The sequence below is a fragment of the Diorhabda carinulata genome, chromosome 7 (assembly GCF_026250575.1).
Source record: "Diorhabda carinulata isolate Delta chromosome 7, icDioCari1.1, whole genome shotgun sequence".
NCBI classification, from domain to species: Eukaryota; Metazoa; Arthropoda; class Insecta; order Coleoptera; family Chrysomelidae; genus Diorhabda; species Diorhabda carinulata.
Window position 1 is genome coordinate 8,528,270 of NC_079466.1, and position 22,637 is coordinate 8,550,906.

General features: G+C 30.9%; 1 protein-coding gene across 7 annotated transcripts in view; it reads right to left on the reverse strand.

Annotated features, from left to right (window-relative positions):
- Positions 1–22,637, reverse strand: part of LOC130896648 (protein scalloped) — a 191,404-nt gene that overhangs the window by 47,439 nt on the left and 121,328 nt on the right. For all 7 annotated transcript variants that reach the window (XM_057804869.1, XM_057804868.1, XM_057804872.1 and 4 more), the window contains 2 exons: positions 20,561–20,679; positions 17,588–17,726 (listed from right to left, as the gene is read on the reverse strand). In XM_057804869.1, coding sequence (XP_057660852.1) covers positions 17,588–17,726; positions 20,561–20,679 — 258 coding nt within the window. The remainder of the gene's footprint in view (positions 1–17,587; positions 17,727–20,560; positions 20,680–22,637) is intronic.

The following is a 22,637-nucleotide window of genomic DNA, read 5'->3' on the forward strand; positions in this document are numbered from 1 at the left end:
AAAAAGGATAAACATACGAAATTCATTTTTTTCCATATCCTCCTCAAATCAGTAGGTAATCAACCAACTATCGATGACAGTCAAACACAAAATAAACGACGCAGGTTATTATTCAAATTTTGTTAAGAATCATATGACCGACACCTGTTAAAGAGTAATCTTATCTTTTCAGTTAATTCGAAAAGTAAGGGACTTATTCTCCTTCCTCGTATATTACTGCTATTATCCCAAACTATTATCTTCTTCATTTTGATTTTATGAAGTGGAAAGAAGGAGCAATTATATAACAGTTTGTATATGAAAAGTACAAACATATTATTAACTAAAGAATGACAAAGTTACACTGGTATACATTTACACTCAAGATAATTTTCTATGCAATTATATGGTACGCTACACTAAAAATACAAGTGGTGGTCGCTTAATTCTACTCTGAAAATGTACATTTGGAATAACGCAAAGAGGATTTTTGGTGGAGACATTGAGTTTACCATTAGTAATAAGTTCCTATCGATCAAAATCAAAATTTTAAATTTTTAAATTTTTATGATGAAAAAATTTTACCGAAATAATGTTCAAACAAAAATTGTAGATTGTAAATTAGCTTTTCTGGTAATGAAATATTTTATTAATCACAGTATTGATCTTGGAGGCGGCCAATTTTATCTTCAGTGATGGGTTTCAGGAAGGACTTAGAGCTATTGCCATGATATTAAGCTTTAGCAGTATCTTAATGGTATAAAAATAAAAGCGTGCTTCAACAGCTTTTACCTTGTCATTGAAACAAGCTAAAGCTTCTTTCAAAATGGTAGTAATAAACTAGTAAGAAGTAATAAAGTTTTTCTGCTTTCTGCTTTCGTACATGATTGACTGATTGTTCATGTACTGGCTTCTCCATCCTCATACTATTTTTTCATTTCACCGCTCACCGTAATAGTTTCGCCTTTAGTCAAAAATTTTCTACAGATGAAACGAAACTGAAACATTTTGTCGAGCACCTACTGCAAAAAAACAACACTGTACTGCACTGGACCGTTATATTTTCTATTTGATTAAAATCATCCACTCACCTATTTATCAATCGCTACAAATCATTTGACCCATTTATTAAATATTAAAGATTTATTTGTTTATTCAGAAATATTGTGTCAGTCTTATTTTGTTTGTAGCAATAGACTTGTCGTTATCAATTAACATTTTGGGACGTCAACACAAAAAGACTTAAGCATATCAATACGTCTTAAATTACCTCTCCTAGAATCATGTAAACGTAAGAAGTTATAATTAAACACAGTCCTGTTAAGTAATGGGATATTGAGAAGATATTCGTGAAGACATTACATGACGATCCTGTCAAACGAGTTATTTACAATTAAAGATGGGGAAAGTAACTCAAATCACTCAGAATTTGTCAACAAGGATGTTGGGAATTCGAGCCTTAAAGTCGTGTTTCAATATCGCACGGTACCTGCACCGCATCCTATTTTATAGTGGTAGCACTAGCAGTATTTGTATCTAAAACTTAGGATAGCCTGTATAAGGGACTTGAAAAAAGATTTCTAGAAGAATAATCCTAAAGGCACATTACCTTCGCGAAGACGTCACATCATAGCAACTAGCAGAGGTATCCACTCCAAGAGAACGTTAAAAAATACTTCATTCAGCAGAAATAAGGGTATTGCCATCCGAACAATAGAGCAAACAGACGTTATTCAAGGTCCTGCGGGTAGACAGAGTAAAGTTATAAGAAGCATGAATAACTAGGGAATTAGTTATAAGCAGTATGAATAACTATTTTTACTTATATTAATTTTTTCAAGAAGTATATACGTATCATGGGAGTTAATATTATCTATATTTTAACTTTTAGAAAATCTTACAAACAATGATTCTTAAGAAAAGAAGTATGAGTACAGTTGTTTTTGATAATTTTATGATCTAAAATTTTTGTCTGATCTATTTTTTTATAAAACTCGTCATAAAAATTCAAAAAACCTAAAATTTTGTCTCTTCACCTTTTTAACACACATGGGATCGTTGGGGACTTCTGACAACTAATTTCTAATGGTAAACAAAATTTTTTGTTCAATTTTATAGAATGTATTATTTTTAAGCATTTTTACATTTCCAAATTTCTAACTCAAAGTGGCATTTGTAACGTGCTCTAACCATAAGCTCAACAATATGAACATTTTCGACATACTTTGAACAGAATGTACAAATGTGCGATAATAATAATAAACCATGTACGTAAGTAAAGTGACAACTTCTGTTTTGCCATTATTTATTTAGCTATTTAACTATGATAATTGCGATTTTACACTTAGGTTGAGGCGGTTATCAAAGAAAATTAGAATTGCAAAATATGCAAGCGGCGTAGATAAACACGCAACTATTCAAAAAATTTTCTATGGAAATCGTCCTTATTATTCAAATACAGTTAATAACGTTTGTAATTTGTGTTTTGTAAAAGCGATAAGTTGACGTATCTAACAAAAATAAAATTTCCTTATGTATATATGTATATTTTCATTCGAAATCAATTTTTAAAATGATTGGAATAATTGCTATAACCCAAAGAAAACATCGCTAACACTAATGTTCACTAAGTATATTTGTTGATTCAATAACCATGTAGGTTTACAAAGAGTCAGTTTATTTCAACTGCAAATAAATGAAATCATCCTAAGTGCACTTACAATATCATGAGTACATTAATATACGTCAATTTGGTAATATAATCTATGAAATATTTATTATCGTAATAAATTACTGGACTATTGTTGGGCAATTACCTTAATTTTAGAGTTATTAATTTTGATTCTCTTGTTATTTAAAACTACTCTCAAATGCGATTAATATCGATTTGTATTCAAATATTCAATATATATCAATGATCAAAGATTATTATTCTGTTACAGATGATTAAAAAAGTTAATTTGGTTTTTCTCTTTAAAGTACATATAAAAACGATTAACATCGACACTGTAGAAAAATTAAATAGACTTTATCCATAGTAGTCATGAACTGCCACAGAAACTAATTACAAACCATAGTCTTGAAACTCAAGCTCTACAAGATATTAAAGTTATTTTATTAAAAACAAAGGGGAAAATTACATGAAATTCGAATTATTCTCTCACAAAATACTACCGCTGGTAGATATTTACTCATTTTAAATGTCCTGAAGATCTCATTCGGAATGGCTTTTATCCGTCGTGATCTTCTCAATGTCAGGAATGGTAACAAAACGTTTCTATTCTAGCATATTTCTTGTTTTCGGGAAAAGCCAGAAGTTGCCTAGTGTTAAATCTGGGAAATAAGGCGGATGTGGAAGACTGTAGCCATCAAAAGCTCGGGAATTAAAAGCGATTTCTTTTTGTTTTTATCCAAGTTCATTATTTTTGTTTTTAATAAAATTTTGGATTATTTCATCGATCAGTAGACTTTCTACATTTCGTTTAGGGTATAATCATGAAAAAAAATGTTTTTAGCCGATAATACATATACAGGGTGTTTCTATATTCGACCGACAACGAACCACAGAGAGATCTCAATAAATGAATCAATTTGATATAGGAATACGAACCCTTACGGGGCCTAGTTGCAGAGATATAGGGTGATTTTAAATCAAATCAAAAATTTGCTATAAATCAAGAATGCTTTAAATTTTTTTCAAATTTGGTGAACAATATGCTTCTTAATAGAGTAATATTTTCACATAAGTAAACTTTAGAAAAATTTAACCAGTGACGCGCTGTCATGGTGAGTTGTCACTTTTATCCCCCTATTTCTTACGTCACTGGAGCAAATTCTTTTTTTAATTTTATTTTAAATCGCCCGATTATTTTTAGTTAAAAAACTAATAACTTTTTATGGAGCTAAAATGAACGGTGTTGTACGTTGTAGAAATTTGCCTCTAAACAAAAGTATGCAAGCGCGTAAGTAATTTACAAATTAATTAATTATTCATTTAATTTCGAATAAAGATTAAGCGTAATTAGTTCAATACAAATAAACATTATTCATAATCTCAATTTCAAACAAAAATGTATTTCAAAAACATGAGAATAAATCTGGATGTGATTGAATGATTTCTGCCGCAGCTTGGATTCTAGCTATTAGTTCTTGTTCAGATTCTATGATTGTTTCATACAATAAGGATTTCATATAGCCCCTTTTAAAAATATCGATAGGATTTAAGTTTGGTGATCTTGGAGGCCAACAATTGGGCCCACCCCGACTCGAATATAGAATCATTTTAATACATAAGTGTTGAAATGATTCGAAACTGCCTGCAGTACTAATTATAGGATTATTAAATCGGACGATTAAATCTTGGTAGCATTCTGTCAAGTTCTTCTAGTCCATCAATTAATATGAATTCAGCTATGCTAAAATAGAAGTGTTCTCAACAACAATCAACACTACTACTTAATTTTAATATTGCTCCTGTCAGATAACAGAAAAAAATAGCAGAATCGTTGGAATATATTAGCTAATTCAATAGAATAAAAGATAGAAATTTGATGACACAAACAATAAAAAAGTTTTTTAACGACCAATTATTTTTATTTTTATTCCTGTCATCATTAGGCGTGATATGTTCAAGGTATGATGAAAAATATGAAGAATGAATTTTTATAGCAGCAATTATTTACACTGTAACTGATTTTTTTGTATGCTAGACTAATGCATAGATTAAAGTCTCTGTGCTATGACCAATAGTTCAAATGATTCGGAATTTTCAATATCGTTAACATTTTTAAATACATATACAAAATTTTGTAACCACCATATTTATATTGTCTTCAAAATGTCTTAATCTTTCCAGATAGATATTCATTTTATTTTCATAGTATACTCTGCATCTACTAACGAGGAGCAAACCCATTCGTGTAATCCAAAGTACTTTTACATTTACCGTCTAATTTCGTAAAAATTGATAAACTTGCGAGGTATGGGCATTCAATAACGATAGTGTGGGTTCTACACAAAATGACTAACAGTAAAGCAACAAAATTTTAAAAAAACGGCAACTGAAACTTATAATTTATTGGAACAAGTATATGAGAGAAAAATGTTTTCGGTTTTTTTCAATATGGCCGATTCCTTAAAATATTGGAGTTGATAAAGAATATGTGCGGAAAGGAAAGTCAAGGGTTCTCCATATTGCGTCGGTTAATTCCGGATTGTGTATCGTCTTCTAACCAAATTCAACATACCAGTGTCAAACCTTATTTGTCATTTCTCACGCTGTACGTATTCTATCTAAATGAAAGCGTCACGCATTGAGAAAGTGCTGTTAAAAGAAGACTTCCAGCAGTGTTTCAATCAATGGAATGTTAGCATGGAGCGTAGTAAGGATAAAGAAGGAGTAAATATACAAGTTAGTAATGAGTAAAATTTATGAATTCGAAATGAAATATTCTACATCTTTACACAATATTTACAAATATTCTACATCCCTATATAGTTGAAGTGTTGAAATGATGAGATCCCTTTTATTACACTCAGTTGAACAAAACCACTTTCAGTTACATTCCATTGGTTAAACTGTAGTAATTTCATCCAATAACGTCACATTTTTCGGGCAATTTATCTCCAACAATCAAAAATTGCTTTACAGGAAATAGTTTCTTCGAAATAAGTACTACAACCAAGAACAGCCAGTTCTTGGTTGTGTTGAGATGCTGAGAACAGAATGGACTATGAAATCCTCATTTGCTACTTTTCTATTAATTCTTCCGAATTTGTGCTCTTTACAATGACCAAATACTCAATTCTTAAGCCTCTTTCGAAAACTTTTCGACTGGAAGTATAAAACAAATAAATAATAATGTGTTTTGAAATGGGATATAAATGTAACGCATGTGTAATTTTTGGTTTATGGAATTGGGAATTTTTTCGAAACGCAATTATGTATTCGACATCTTCTGAAATTCACTCTAACATCCTAGTTCAGTACAAATCTAATTTTTTTCTTGTAATAAAACCGTCACTATCAAAATCAGAAATTATCTTATTATTTGAGATAACATCTTATTGATTATAACAGCTAAGCACCCCTAACAGGCTTGCGCCGGAAAATACTCTCCAGACCCTCTTGTTAGGGTGGATCAGTCCCCATAATTCATCTCTACACCTTCTTGATTATTTCCTACCAGTTTCTAGCTCCTACTCTGCTTAGGTCATCTTCCAACTATTTAGTCCTAGACCTGCCGCATCTTCTTCTACCAAACATGCCTCTCACTACTGAATCCGCTGAACTTTGATTTTTTTTACCATACCTTCGCTGCTGAGTTCGTCAGTTATTTCTTGGTTCGTTCTTATCCTCTATTCGCTTCCACTAATTTTTACTGGGCCATTATTATTCTGATTATCTTTCTTTCGCTACATCCTAATTTTTCTTCACCATTTCTTGTTCATGTCATTGTTTCAGCTGAGTACATATTTATTATTATTATTATCATCGCTATATATATGTTGACCTTCATTCGTTTTGTAATTTCTCAACTCCAATAATTTCTTGATACCATGAAAGGCTACATTTATATTAATCATTTTTTCTTCAATCTCAGTACTTATAACGCTGAGATACTTCAACATTTCCACTTCCATAAATTCATACTCGCCAAGTTTACCTTCTCCACTTTGATATTATCTTTGTATCAAGCAGGTACTTGGGCCCATCTTTTTAGATGCCATAATGTGAGAATTATTTTATTCCGATTTGAACATCTTTTTTGTGTATTCTGTTTTTATTTGTTCATTTCTTTCCCTTTCTCTATTCTTTTGTTCCGTTCTAATCTGAAGTATTTCATTTTTTGTTTTGTTCCCATTGGACATTCTTATTCCCTTTTCATTTTTAGTGTCTGTTCTTCCGGTCTTATTTTAATTTCTTACATTGGAACTTCTGTTATATTATCTCCTTTTCACACAGGTGATCTTTCGAATAACTTTCTCTTCCTAAAAGGAGTTATCGTGCTGTGGCTTGTCTCTTTTTCAGGAAGTCTAACGTTTTGCGTTTAGTTCTAATGCTGCGAGCCTACTTCTGTTCAACCCGTGACCTATATCCACACTGGCCAAACTCACAAGTATTTAAAAAGGATTAGTTTTAATTCATGTTAAGCTTAATTACGTATCTAATGATTTGGTAGAGTGTTTTCTAGATACTATCAGTTTAAACTACCAGTATTCACTTTTCACCAAGATCGATAGAATAAAGTCTTCTTCCAATACTACCAGTGGCGCATTTCACCTTACCGATAATCACTAAAAAAAAACTTCCTAATTCCTTAGAAGTTAAAAGATAAGTACACAGTAGACATAGATTGAAATTTTAAAAATTTTATTTTTCCAAATATAGATTTTGGGCCATTCCAACCACTGTGAATCAGTCACTTTACTTAATAGCCACACCTTTTCTCGCATTATACAAATTTATTTGTATAGTAGTGTTAGTTATGCTCAGAAGAAATTTTAATTCCTTTAATTAAATGATTGTTTCAAATTTTGAATCAGTTTGTGTCTGGACTTCTTTATATTGTCGCAATTGTAAATTTCACCTTATAAAATGTACCGCACAGTGGAACATACAAATGTGATTACCGATATTTAACGGTAGGTATAAAATTATTTTTGTTGGTAATTTGTGGTTTGTGTACTAAGTAAATTTAGAATTTCTGACTAAATTGAATTATGCTGTTGAATGGATTATTGCGTGATTTATTATTGTTATAAAAACGATGTCAAAATTTAGATTTTTTATACAAAAGCAAATTATTTTCAGATATCTTCGACTGAATGTTGTATATTCTGAAGTCAACAAGTCACAATACCTGTGAATATCTCTGATACGACTTGGAATACACAATCAAATATCAACATGTGTAGAAACGACGTTACTTTCAGGTCCCCTACTAGTATAGAAATATACATTTTTCCAATATGAACGTTTCATGAGACATTACTTCTTATTACTTAGCCTTCCCATATCTAAATACGTCAAAAAAATACCATTGCTCTGTTAACTATTTTAAACGTAAAGAATGCTAGTCGTTAAAATCTAAACGACTCATCAATGTCTTTAAATATAAAAATCTACGCAAAATATGTACCTGATGTCAATAAAGACCGACTGATAAAAGATTCACCAAACTACAATTACGAGAAGTCACTACGTTCTACATTAAATACCAAACTCATGGCAATTACAATAGATGAATTACTTTCAATATTAAACTTAATCTGATCAAAATGATTGGATATCTAGTTATTACCCTCCTATAGTATGGATTAAATGCAACGATACTTCTTCTAAATGTCGTATGATTATTGTAAACATAAGAAATGTTATGAAACTAGTTTCAAAGCAGATTGATTCCGATAGTCTTTTATGGAGAATTCAGTATGTGTTTTATAACTATAATAGATACATGAAGTTGATAATATATTTACGTTCAATAAAATGTTGCGATTCCTATACAGCTCATTGGGTACACATGTGAATATGTTACATTCATTCACATAGTGTAACAAAATAAATTTTTGATTATAATAGTAATTTTACAAAAACTATTATACAGGAAGATCGATTAATGTGATTAAATTTAGTGCTTCCTTTCTCCTCTGAGATATGGATTTGAAAATTTGAGGGATTATATGCATCATTAGTATTCGCATTTTCAAATTATTTTCAATCGGGGTGTTTCAGAATGTCGTGCCATATCAAAGTTACATTTTGTTGAATGGAACACCCTATATTTCACTGCATATTTGGAATCATATTGACTACCCCATTTCAATAAAATACATCCTGTACAATGTGAGAGAAATTCAAGAATGAAGATTTATTGCTGCCAAAGCATTGGAATAGTAGTGAAAATTCTGGAAATATGTTTATTCCACTAATATTCAATGAATCTGATACAAGGTGAATCAAAATATTGATACATTATTTTCTCTGTATTTCATGAACTCATCGAAAAGTACTACTAACATACTTCTTCTTTTATCGAGCATTCTCTATACCCAAAATTATCAGTTCACGAGATATTTTGATTTTTCTGTGCAAAACAATGATTATGTACCTATATCGAATCATTTAACAATTAATTGTGAGTTGGCTACGATTTATTTGCCGAAAACTGACATTTTATTATTGCTATTTGGTACTGTAGAGGTTGAATTGCAAATACAAAGATAAAACGAGTATATTACAAGTAGATTATAGAAATGAAACAACAAAAAACTATACTATTTACTACACTTCACGTTACGTCTTGATTATCACAATATGTGTTCGAAATGACCTCCAAAGACATCTATTGAAAGAGTTATTCAAATTACGAAGCATTTCTATAGAAACATTCCAAAATGAATTCCATATTCTCCCCATCGTGTCATCCTTCGTTTTAGGAGGTATTTTGACACTTCATTTTTAATGTGACTTTAGACAAATGGGTCCATTTTCTTGAAATCTGGTGATCTTGAGTGCTACTATAGTGCACCATTTATTTCGATCCAGCTTCCAGAACAGTTAATTCAGTTCACCATTAATTAATTGATAAGCCTCAGCAGGTACACCATTGTGCAAAAACTACGTTCTTTGATGTGTACGAAATGGGACTTCTACCAAAAAACAGTTAATTGGTTCACTATAAAATCTAAACATATCTAGGTATTTAAATGTTCCTAAAAACAATATAGTTCTACTTAATATTCACCAACAATACCTTCCCACACATTCAACAACTATGTAGTTTAACTGTGTGTTACTCTGGTAAGGGTGCATTTTATTCTTAGTAAATTTGATAATCTATTAACAAATATATATGGTAGTTGTGACGATCGATAATATTTTTCCTATTTTAAAATACCAATATTGGAGTACCCAGAATTGTTTCTAAAAAATTAGTTATTAGTTAAACTATTTTAATAGAAAAACGAGAAACGTGCTTTACAATTATGTTTAGTGCATTTGACTATTAAAAATTAAAGAATTTTTTCCTTACAACTCTTTGGTTGTCCAAGATGTTTGTGGAGTTTTACATATCAATCTAGCGACTAAGCACAATTTACGAAAAGTTCATATAATATAATACTAAGTGAATTTTAGAAAATAAGGTGAAAATTAGTATCACGCAAAATTCTAGGCTATTAGACGAAAGTTATTTTTTAGACATTTTCGATACGGTGTTTATATTATTAGTTTTAGCCATATTTCTGATATCATCTGTCAAAATTTCTTATTGATTACAGATAGTTCTAATAAACACATGAAAAATTGTTGAGTGAGTATAGAGAATTTCGAGCTACGTTAAAAAACAAAGAACTGATAAACCGTGCCCACAAGAAAGCATAAAATCTTTTTTCGATTAAGGTGTTCTGTGATTCAATACACTAAATTGATTATTAAAAAAAATGAAAAATGAAAAATGATAAATGGCCAATAAGAGGATCATGAATATTTGCACCGCGCATTTGAAGATGAATTTCTTTCACGAGCTAGTATAGCGAATTTTCAGGAAAACGAATATCGCTTGGTGATGAGTCACGTGATGGTACACTTTTCAGTAACTGTACAATCATCTTCACGTGAAAAAAATAGACACTCGTTCGGTGCCACACATTCATAATGATTTCCAAAAAACAGAGCGAATAAAAATTGCGCAGCAACGTTAGAAATATTGAATAATTTATGGTTCGCGAAGATTCCATAACATGAACAATGTCAAAAAAGCGAATGACTGTAAAGACTATTAGTTTTATTTATAAGGATATTGCAGGATCAATTAAAGCAATTACCCTTAAAGATTACTGTATAGTGACAACAAACTGGTACACTACAAAATGTGTACCTTTGTTTTTGAGTCATTCAATATACGTGGATTAATTTTCCATCAGAATAATAATGTAAAAGTCATAGAACTACCACCCTATTTGCCTGATTTAGCCATGCGCGATTTATTTAACTTGAAGAAACATTTACGTAATTAATATTTCATGATAGAGGAAGAGGCAGACGGGTCAGTTCATTAATTTTTTTAAGTTTTTAAGTCGTGGAATCATTGATGAAAGTGGTGTTCAATTCGAACATAAATAATATTATTTACCTAAAAAGGTTTGTGGATACAAACATAAAAGTTAATAATTGAACAATTAAAGTTGTAAAGTACAAGTAAACAATGGTATATTTAGATGAAGAGTAAATAAAATACACACAAAAATATGAAAAAAGTAAGTAGAATAGTTCTAGAATTCCATGATAACTCGATTATACGAATAATGGAACGGAGAAAAATTTCTTTTTCATGTTTCTGAAACAGAAATGCAAGGGCTTAGTCATTTAAACGTTCTAATACAACACAGTTAAATACTAGTACAAATATGATTATAGGACAAATTTTTCATGGAAACATCCTGTATCCTTATAAATCCTTTGTATTCTGAAATATATATATATATATATATATATATATATATATATATATATATATATATATATATATTTAGAACTAATAGATATTTAGCCAGAATTTAGTTCGAGGGAAAATAGAAAAATTTAAATACCTTCAACGGTAACAACACAATGGTTATTGGTTTCCAACTGACCGTCCCTTAAAACAATTCCGAAAGGCATCCCAGAGAAGGAATCGATGTGGGTGCTATATAATATGTGAATTCAGCGTATTATTAGAGTGTGTTTGTCGATTTAGATCACGTCATTCGTATGAGAAAATAGGGTTGGAGGGTGACGGCGGGCGAGAGCAATAGTTACGTCGAAACGACGAAACGGTTCTCGCTGCGACGCTCGGGACAGAAACGACGGCGTGCGAAATCCGTTATCCCCAAACGTGTCCACTTGTCACTAAGAAAAGAAGTAAAAACGCGGAAGGATTCAATTAAGACAAAATTAGACAAATGGAGTATGATTACAAAATTTAGTGAAGAAAAGGCACTTAACTATGTCCGGTATTATTAATGGCATTAGGTAGTTTTACTAACTGCTATTTTTTTGAAATTCTAGAAATAGTATTTTTTCCAACCATTTGTTTGATACATTTTCCCGCTCTATAGCAGATAACTACACGTGCCTGATCTGTTTTAGCCCTGACGTCATCTTCCTAGGGAGGAAACGTATTTTTTCTCTTTAGGAAGGAATAGTACGGCTTTGCTTCTTACAATGTGGTCAGGAAATGTATAATTTGAATAAAGATAAAGATAGGCGGGAAAATAATTAGTTTTCACATTGTTTGGTTTGGTAATCTAATAAATTTACAATGCCTATTTATGTGAAGTTTTCGTTCATAATGTGGTAGCAGAATAGCTCCGACAGCCAATAGAATTTTTCTTAAACAAACTTATTTTATAAAAAAATATAAAAAAATTATTTTAAAACAAGACTTCAATTTAAAATACACTAAGAAAATGAATTTTTTGTTGTAAATCTTGATAAAATTTGTCTGGTTTAAAATGAATTTTAATGATGACAAAGTTGAAGAAGTTATAGATCTGTATTCATTGAAAAGATATTTTACCAGTTAATTCAAGAACTCTTTTTGCATTCATAATAGCTAAATCTAAAATATTGACAAATACTTGAAGGAACCATCAATGAGAAGTATATTTTTTGGCCATTCGATCTGACCTATCAACAAAATTCTCTGATTCATATAGCAGAGCATTGTATGGCTACTTTAGGTAGTTTTTTTTTGTTATCTCTAATAGTTTCAACTAGAGTTTTTTGGGGCTGGTGACATTCTAGTGAAGGTCGTGATATTTCTTGCACATAGCTCATTTCGACTGCTTTTGTCCAATATTTTCGTTAAAAATTTTAGTTTTCAATTGTGGATTTTAATTTTTTTTTAGGATGTTTGTATAGATGTCGTTTCAACAATCTAGAATATCTTTAATTGCTTTCAAAAGTGTTTTCTTAAAGTCCTTTATGAAAATTTTGTAAAATGAGCTTTTTATGAAGTTCACAATAATCAGAACAAAGCACAAAATGTTAAAATATTGATAAAACTGGAAGTCTTTCTCTTTTATCTGTTCGCTGTTTGTATTGTTAGTTTCAATCACAGAACTTAATTATTCAACTAAAGACACTATTAGGAAATTATCAATATCGGATATCACCTTCCCACTATGAACGGAAAAATTCAAAACTAGGTATGACTGGCACGTACCTAATCTTTTGCTACGAATATGAAAATTTAAAATACTTAATACTTATAAGCTAATAAAATACTGTTTATTCAAAAATATTCTTTCAATTCAAAAGTTTTTTATGCAAAATTTTCAATTTGTGTGTATTAATAAAACAAACGTTAAATAACCGTGAAAAACAAAATAGCAAAAAATGAAATATTTAAACGTGTTTTAACAGAAAAAAAAGACTATTCATATATACTCGTTCAACTGTGAGTAATGAATTGATTCCAGTGAATACCTATAAGATGCCATCAGCCGTTGCACGGGACCACTAAATCCACAATAACAATAGCACACCTTCTGATGTAAAGCAAAACCATCATCAATCCATGTTCTAGTTAGGAAATAACAATTACTCAAAATATTCATTGACGGACGTATGACAGATTAGATGAACAACACTTGGATATTTATGACAGTTTTTAGTGATAAATTAAAAACAAAATTGCAGGAAATACTTTTGAACTATTTGATTATTACTATCAATTATTATAAGATGTTTCACTATTTAATGTTCTACATTATGAAATATCTTTTTAGGTTAGCTACTACTATGGAAATATGAAAAGAAGATTGTCTCCAGTGCTTTATATCTATCCCCATACTTTCGTCTTTTTTTCTTTTTGTTTCATGTATACTGGTAGCGGTAGTTCATATAGAGTCTAACAAAGATAAATTGATTATTCTTCTTTCTCCTGTAAATCGACTGATATGATTACATAGCTACTTGCCAAACCACCATTCCATCAAATTTACAATTGAAAATTCCTAGCGGACATATTTTATTAATTTTATTTTTATATTTGACCTTTATGAATTATTTCACAATTAGCTATTATTTCGGCCCGTATTAAAAGGGTAATATTTTCTATATAAAAAATGGCGCTAATGTAAAACCTTCTTACGATATTCTTACTTCGTTGGATTATTCTTCACGCTCCTCTTGTTCGTAGTGCAATACCAAGCAGGGAAGAGTGGACATAGAGACAGGATATTTACTGGACACCGGACAAGCACGGTCAATATTCCAACAGCCTTGCGCCTTGCATTTCCAATTGTACAAATGCTTAAACTCGAGCTTTTATTTTCCCATTTATTTCTATTGTTTCTACACATTCTGCTCTGTCTCTGGTTTTCGAATTGTGTCATGACCGGAAACTTTTGAATTTAACAATCTGGAGTCTATTAAATACAACAGTAAACTGCAACTTGTTTTTCATAGTTTTGTTGATATATTTAGGAGCTTTTTTTAATTTTCTTATTAAAATACGATATAATAATGATGTAACAAATGCTTGTTGTATTGAACAAAAAACGATCATTTATAAATTGATTTCAGAAGATAAGGATTCAATTTAAAAAATAAAACTGGAAGAGAATTTTGGTAAGCTGTTATAATAATCGCATTTGTTTAGCAAATACAGATACATATAAATATTTTTCAAATATTAAACAAGTGTGATCAATAATTTTTTTATTAAAAACAAAGTAGTGATGTGATATGGAATTTGAAACCATCTCCTTTAAGAAACATCTTGGGTTAGCGATAAACTTGTTCCATAATTGGAAGCATTTCTGGAAAGTTCCTTTCAAAATTGCTTTCTTCAACTAAGTTTCATCATTGTCGGTGTCAAAAAATATCCCTTACTCGTAAAGCACAGTTTTTATTTTTAGGTAGAGCGAAAGATCGCATAGTATTAAATCTGGTAAGAAAAAAGGATGTGAATACACAGGCAGAAGTCCAATTAATTGCAAATCAATCGCGTGTCTTCAAGAAAAAGCTATTTTAACCAAAAAGCTTGCAATATTTTTGAGATAGAAGAACGTCCAGAGCGTTCCTCGTCTTTCACTTTATCATTTTCACTTTTAAATAGCTCATACCAATTCAACACACTGTTTATACCACCACTTCACCAAAACTCAGAATTACACTGTCTGACGCTCGTTTCGATAATCAAGTTATCATCTGCAGAGGCTGAAGATAAACTGACAGTCTAATCTTGAGTCTTGGTGTAGTGGAAACGGTACCAGAAATTTCAATAGATGACATATTACTTTCAGGTAATTAGCTGACAAATCCAAATTATTAACAGATATTGTAATGTGTTTAATCATTCGCTGTAAGGAATAGGCCATTTATCCTTATTTTAATTGTTCTTACATTTAGCAATTTCAATACAATAAGGGCAAAGGACCTAATCCAAACAGCTCACTCCATAATTTAATAGTTGAGGAATAATTGTAAAGATTCCCTCCAAAGAGGTTTTCGGCTGGAATTATTTTTCGCGAGAGAATGATTATTTGTTGGAAAATTTAGTATAAAACAGGAAAGTCAAATAAATATATTTTTGTTTACCTTTAGTCTCTGAAGACGATAACTCAGTTATCGAAACCCGCGGCAGACAGTGTAGTTGTGGGTGTTGATGTAGAGGTAGTGTAAACAGTGTAAACAATCTTCAAAGTAGCTAAATTATCATATTAAGTAAGCTTCTTTGAAATTTGTTTCAACTTACAACAAAACTAAAACATGCGTTGTTCATCAAAATTCATGTTCCTCAATAGCTTAATATCAGATCTAAGATCATTCTGCACCGACGTGCAACAACATGAAACTGAAATTTTAATTAATGAAATAGTTTCCTAAACATAATTTAATTAAGTTATTTGAGTTATTCTTATTTTTTTTTTATTATTTTTAAATTTCGCCGGGGTGTCTATCAAACAAAACAAACTCCAATGAGAGCCAAATAGCTTCGCTCTTTGACGTTGTCTTCAGTTCGGATCTCAAGTCCTAACGATAATTTGGGATACCACTCTGATGAGACGTAGTAAAGTCGAAACTAGTCAGTGATACAAACCTCTCCTTGCAATTGCGAGCCATTGGGGATGTTGATATCGACAAATAGGTCGATTGACTCCACGCTCTTCAGAGAAGATGTAATTCAATATTTATGGAGCATTAGCCAGGAAAGTAGTTGTTTTCTCCTTTGAAGAACGACAGAATACATTTTCGAAATATTGAATTTCGAAATTATTTCAGATATATTTTTCAATTGAAAAAATGAAATTAAAAACCAAAGAAGAAATATATTTTATTATTCTAAAGAGTTGTTTTTGTAGGTTCTGAATAATGTGAAGCCAGAAAACTGAGAAAAGGCAGTTAATTGTAGGATTAAAGAAAAAGAGAAAATAGAGAAGTTGAACAATATTACTGCTAAAATAATCATTGTAAATACTGGTTGCAACAGATCATCTGATTCTGATTTAGATTTGTAAGAAGTAGCGTAACTTATACTGATAAGTTATTATATTAAAATTATTTAAGAAACGAACGGTTATTTAAAAATCAATGTTAAAGCCCTTATATCTATATAACTAGTATGACACAATGTTATTCATACCTTGTGGAAAAATGAAACACTTAAAAAATAGCACTCTTCTACCTTAAGCTGTTTGGAAGTTAAAAGCAGGTTAATTAGGAAAATATAAGTTCATACCCGATCTACTCAAGGTATAACTTGAAAAAATATTTTAATTGTCTATTAAATCATTCTACTATTAATTGATGAAAATAAACTATAATCAAAGAATCATATAATTTAACTTTAAAAAATTGCTTGACAGTAAATTCATACATCCATATCTTTACGTTTTAAGAATAAAACACTCATACAGTTTTCGGCGCGTGTGCTCACAATTGTAGAACTGTGACTTTTCTACAGTAGGAAGTAGTAAGCGCGCATCTTTTTCTGAACGTAGTGCTAGATAATAGGGACAAGAAAGGAGTAAGCAAGTGGTGTTGCAGATTACACACATTAAAAAGCCGGATAAATTTTTAAAATATTTATAAATTCAATAAAAAATAGCTTTGACAATTTTTGAAAGGGTTGTCTAATTGAATTATGTTTAGGAACTTGTTTTATTATTTCCAAAAAATTGCATTCATTGTGTTATTTGATAACAGTTTGTACATACATTTCATCCTATCAGAAATTTATTAGCGTCAGCTGGCAGTTGATAATTAGAATCATTAATTGGCATTTTGTATCTATTAGTAAGACACATTGGTGTTTATTATGTTGATTATCCGTTTAGCAAATATTATTATTGGAAAACTGTTTTTTTGATGAACTAGTGGGGAATATTCACATTAATTGTATCCAAATATGTCAGAACAACTAGGTAAAATTGTACCATATGCTACAATATAGACATTAATTATTTTATAGTTATTTTACACGTTTCGATGATTTCATACAGACACAACAATGGAATCTAATGTAAAAAATCCTTAGAATAGTGACACTTAATAAATATTTCTATTTTATATTGTATAAAGTGATGAAGTGAGCAAGCGTTTTAAGTAACTTACCGTACATTTTTCCTTCATCTGATAATATGATTTTTCGTCGTCCGCAGGGAGGGTAGATTGCGAGGGCTTCTTGAAAACTTTGTTCGATGTCCGGACTCCACACCCCTTCCGCATCTGCCGCTGCCATGTCTTTTTCATCCTGGAAAACAATTTTTTGATTCAAGTATTTTACTGTCCGCAATAACAGGAAATGCAGCACAGAAAAGTGATTCTGTTAGGTGACGTGAAGGCCGTAGAAATGTTTGTGCATAGTACTTTATTGCTTCACATAAATGTCCTTTTTCGGCTATGCGACGAACTTCTCTTATTACACGTCGAACTACTGTGTTTTGCCGCAACCTCCCGGTTACCAGAGTTAAATTCTATGAAGGTGTCAATAACGATAGCAGGAGACTGACCAATTAGCACTAACTTCTCAATATAGATTGAACAATAATTAGTGATAATTAAATAAAAATTTGAATCGCACATTAAATATAAGGCTCCACAATAATCCCTCTTATATTTACACATTTTTCAATATGTTTTCGGAATTGGCCAAACTCCACCTGTATTTGTTCTCTAGTAATTAATCGAACTGCGCGAGTTATTCTGATTTTTTGATACTTCACTATTAGTCTGATTATTTTCTTGATAAACTATTTGTTTCAACCTTCCCGATACAAAAATTCTATTCTTGTAAGGTCTGTGAATCTAGCAAGACAACATGACACACTCATTCTCCCAAACCATATTTTACCAAACTGATAATTGAACCAATCAGTAATCAGTTAGCAGAATTTATAAATAAGTATGCTGATTTAATGTTCCTTAAATACCCATGATTCCTAGCCTCTTGTGACACGGCACACCCAATATTCACTTTGTTTGAAATACTGCCTTTTAGTTTAATTACTTAATCGCGATTGTTTTGGCCATATCTACAGGTTTGGGATTGAGGTACTTTCAGCATAAAAATTATTAACTGACGACATTTATGTTTTCTAAAACTAGCTAACCAAAAAACAAACAGCAATCGCCTTGCTCGTAATCTGCTAAAGTGAGACAAATTTTGACTTTGTACGAATTCATTTTCTGTAAATGTGTTTTACTTATGTTTATGAGACTCGTATCTATTGAATTTAAAGTAGTAAATATTTGCATCCGTATTATCATAAGCTTTCGTATCTCTCTTCATATAATGAATGCTTTCTATTGTAAGAAACATCTTAACCAAACGCCAAACAGTACATTTGTTTATTGCAATATTTGGATACCTTTCACTAAACAAAACAATAAATATTTTTATCGATCTTTCCCGGTTGTAGCACTGTATTACATCAACTTTGCCTCTAACGTTAACATTGTAAATAAAAATAGTTTATGTTCAATGAACTTGTGTTTGAATCTTCATTCTAACTGATTAGTATTGTTATGGATACAACTTTGTTTCTCCATGGCAGATCTAAACGTTGATTCTAAATAACTCATCTCTTCACGTCTTCGCCTCATGGAAAGCACCTTTCTATGGTGAAAAACAAATTTTTTTGAAAATTCCCAAACCCGTAGTTTTTCAAAACTAAAATTATGTTAGAAATTAATTAGTCTTCAATCAAGCTACAATTGTATTTACACATTCTTATAGACAACTTAATCTTATTAATCAATCAATAATGTATTTCGAAAACTAACTATACAACCGTTATTGCAGTTTATAGTTGAAGTCGAGAAGGCGCAACTACAAAGTATTTGGAATATGCAGCTATTCGAGGGTTGCTACTTAAGTTTTAAGATATGGCAACACAGATGTGAGTACGTCAAATCTGACACTGCTTTCATAAAATTTGACATTTTTAAAGGTGAATTTACTCAGAACATGTTGTCACACGAGTAATATTTGAGTTTTTTACAGATACTTGAAACATCCATTTTTATCTTTGTAAAAAAATGAATGAAATTGTAAACATATTCGTACAATGATTTTCTATGACTTTCGACGTGGATTAAACCAACAGCAGTGTGCCGATCAACTAACTTCGACTTTTGTTGTTGAAGTACCATCTTGAGCCACCGTGGTTTTATTTCGAAAAAACGGCTGTTGTGATCTGATATTACAAGATGGTCATGTGATATAACGTTAGGTAGAGACATACTTGGGCATTAGTTCCACTCGCATACATTCAATTTTGCATGATCATTGGGATGTCAACAATATTTTTTCGTGTTGGATGTGTATCGATATCTTTAAAATCGTGAAAGGTGAGGAATTATGGATGAAACCCGAAACTAAGCTACAATCGACCTCATGGTTCTTTCAAGGTGAGCCAAATCCAACAAAAGTTGTTCGCGCACGAAACACTTCGAAGCAAATGGGCGCCTGTTTTTTCTTAATAACTGGACATGTTGCCACCGTTCCATTAGAGCAATAAATTCTAAATGGTACAGCAGCATTTGTTTACCAGAAGTGAATCAGGGAAACCAATCTCAGAAGACGAATCATTCTGCATCACGACAATGCGAGATCTCACACATCAGTTCGAACAAAAACTTTATTGACCAGTCAAAACATTTAATTAATGGGTCATCCGCCGTAAAGTCCTTGATTGGCAGATCAAAAATAAATTGCGAGGTCAAAATTTACCTATACCTGATGGTTGAGGTTGGGGCGTTCAAAACACATGTTTTAAAGAACCACAATCAGAATGGAAGAAATGATTTTACAATTGGCTCAAATGCACGCAAAAGTATATTGAATATATTGAATATTTTGAAAAATAATAAATCCATATTCAATTATAAATATTTGTTTTCATTGGTTTATCTCAAAACTTTAGTAGCCAATCTCGTATCACATCAGTGTGTCTTTTGCTATTAAAGAGGAAATTTAACATAATGCATATTTCGAGAAAGGCATTTAACTTCTAATTCATATGGTAAAAGAAATTATATTGCAATCGTAAACTATATCATTATTTTTTAATTCTAAACACTTACGTCACTAAGATCTCCAACATCCAGATTCTTTGTATCCGAACCCGGGCCGTTGGAATCGGCCTGCGGGCCGGTAACCGGCGTCCACGGCGACGAAATGGTGCTTGCTGTCAAAACGCTACCTGTAATAAAACAACTTCTATTTACAAACGAATATTGTTTTTGATATCTATATGGTGAATGGTCTATTAATTAATATAACTAAATAGTCAAAATGTTAGGTAATATTTTCATCAAGGTAATTCAGCTTTTTTGTCTTTTTGCCATACCAAATGGGTAAACAATTTAAAAAAATATTTAATAATCCACCTCTTTTACCTAAACCTTATATCATATCATATCTATCTATCGAGATAGAATTAGATCTACCTCGAAATTGGCGTATTCGTTATAGCTCTTCTTCAGTATATTCGACATTGTTTTAAATTAATCGGTTAGTCAAAGAGCAACACCAACGTCAAAAATGTCATTTGCAAATTGAGATATAAAAAACTCTTTTAATAAATTCACACCTGTAACTTAGAAAAAATGTTATTACTGTTAGCTCTAGGTTATATGCTTTCAAAATCCATAATTTGAAAGACAATGCAGACCATTTTTATACTTATTATGAGGGACAGTCCAATAAAGACTCTAATGAAATTTGTATTTTGTTTTAAATTACTTTTCAACAAAAATCCCCGCAAATTTCAATGATTTGGACATTTTTTCTGATGGAACTCCTGCACAAAACCGCAGTAATATTATGATGAGATTTTTAATGACTGAAATTTTCCTTGATTTTTCTGAAGGGCATTCTTTCGTACCATGATTTGGGATCTGAGAATGTGAGGATACGATATTTTAATATTGAATTTTTAAATAAGAATTTGCTATAATCCATCCTGTTCTCTTATCAGTTTTTGTATCCTTCCAAATCGATGAATATTTCTAGTTGAATATTTCCAAATACCCTTTGTATAGAATTTGTTATAACAGCATTGTTGAAGTTTCATTAATTTACCTGTTCATTTCGCTCAAATTTATCCAAATGGATCAAAGCCCACTTTAAATTAATTGTATAAATGAACAAAATTGATTTGAATAGCATGGAATTTCTTTATTGCTTTATAGTGTATGTTTGCGTATATACACCTTTGTTGGTGTTCATTTTCTGTTACAACAGACATTTTCTCATACTGTTGTTTTCATTTACAATGGAATACTGCAATCGGTAATATTCATAGGAATCAGCAAGTATTTAAAATAAATAAAAAAAAGATAAGATCCAATGAGTAATCACTGAATATCATATTACAAATGTACATTGTACAAAAGGGAAAGATATGAAGTTTCGCAAAATACTCAAACCAAATTCGTAAAGAACGCACATTGTCACGGGTAATGGACAAAAGTGGAGAAAGTATCTTTCTCAGAAGTCAACCAAGGGATGATGATGATTCTAATTCCAACTATGTAAATGATAGGTGATATTTTTCTGTTTTTGTAAAAGTAAAATTCTGTAAGTAAAATTTTCTCAAATACGCCAAAAAACTCATTTGGGATTATGTTTGTAGGCCGTTCATAATTGAAAGTAGTGATAAAATATGCCTCATTTAGGAGTTTTTAAAGGCCCATCTCAGAACTATTCTAATTTTTTAAGAAACATCCGGCTAAATTAAATATTCTACTTATTAGCTCTGATCTGAAGAACTTGCAGATAGGGTTTAAGACGAAATGATAGAAAAATATATATTGCCAGATACCAACGAAGAAGACGACCCCGGCGAAGAAGCAATAAACTTCTTAGAGACTATTTATGATAACAATATCAGCACAGATGTGGTGTGTAAGTAAAAAGTTATTCATTAAAACTGTTGTATAAAGCAAATTTTCAATTTTGTCCACTTTCCCCATACAAACATGATTCTGTGAGCTGAGAAAACTGAGAGCAATTCTCGATGACCGAGGCTGTTGTGTCAATCTGGGGTTCAAATATTATCATTTTCTTTAACTTTTCAAAAAATTTAAATTTAATCTTCGCTACTGTATTTGATTAGAAGTTTAAAATTCATTTTTTCTGTAAAGTCGGACTAAAAAT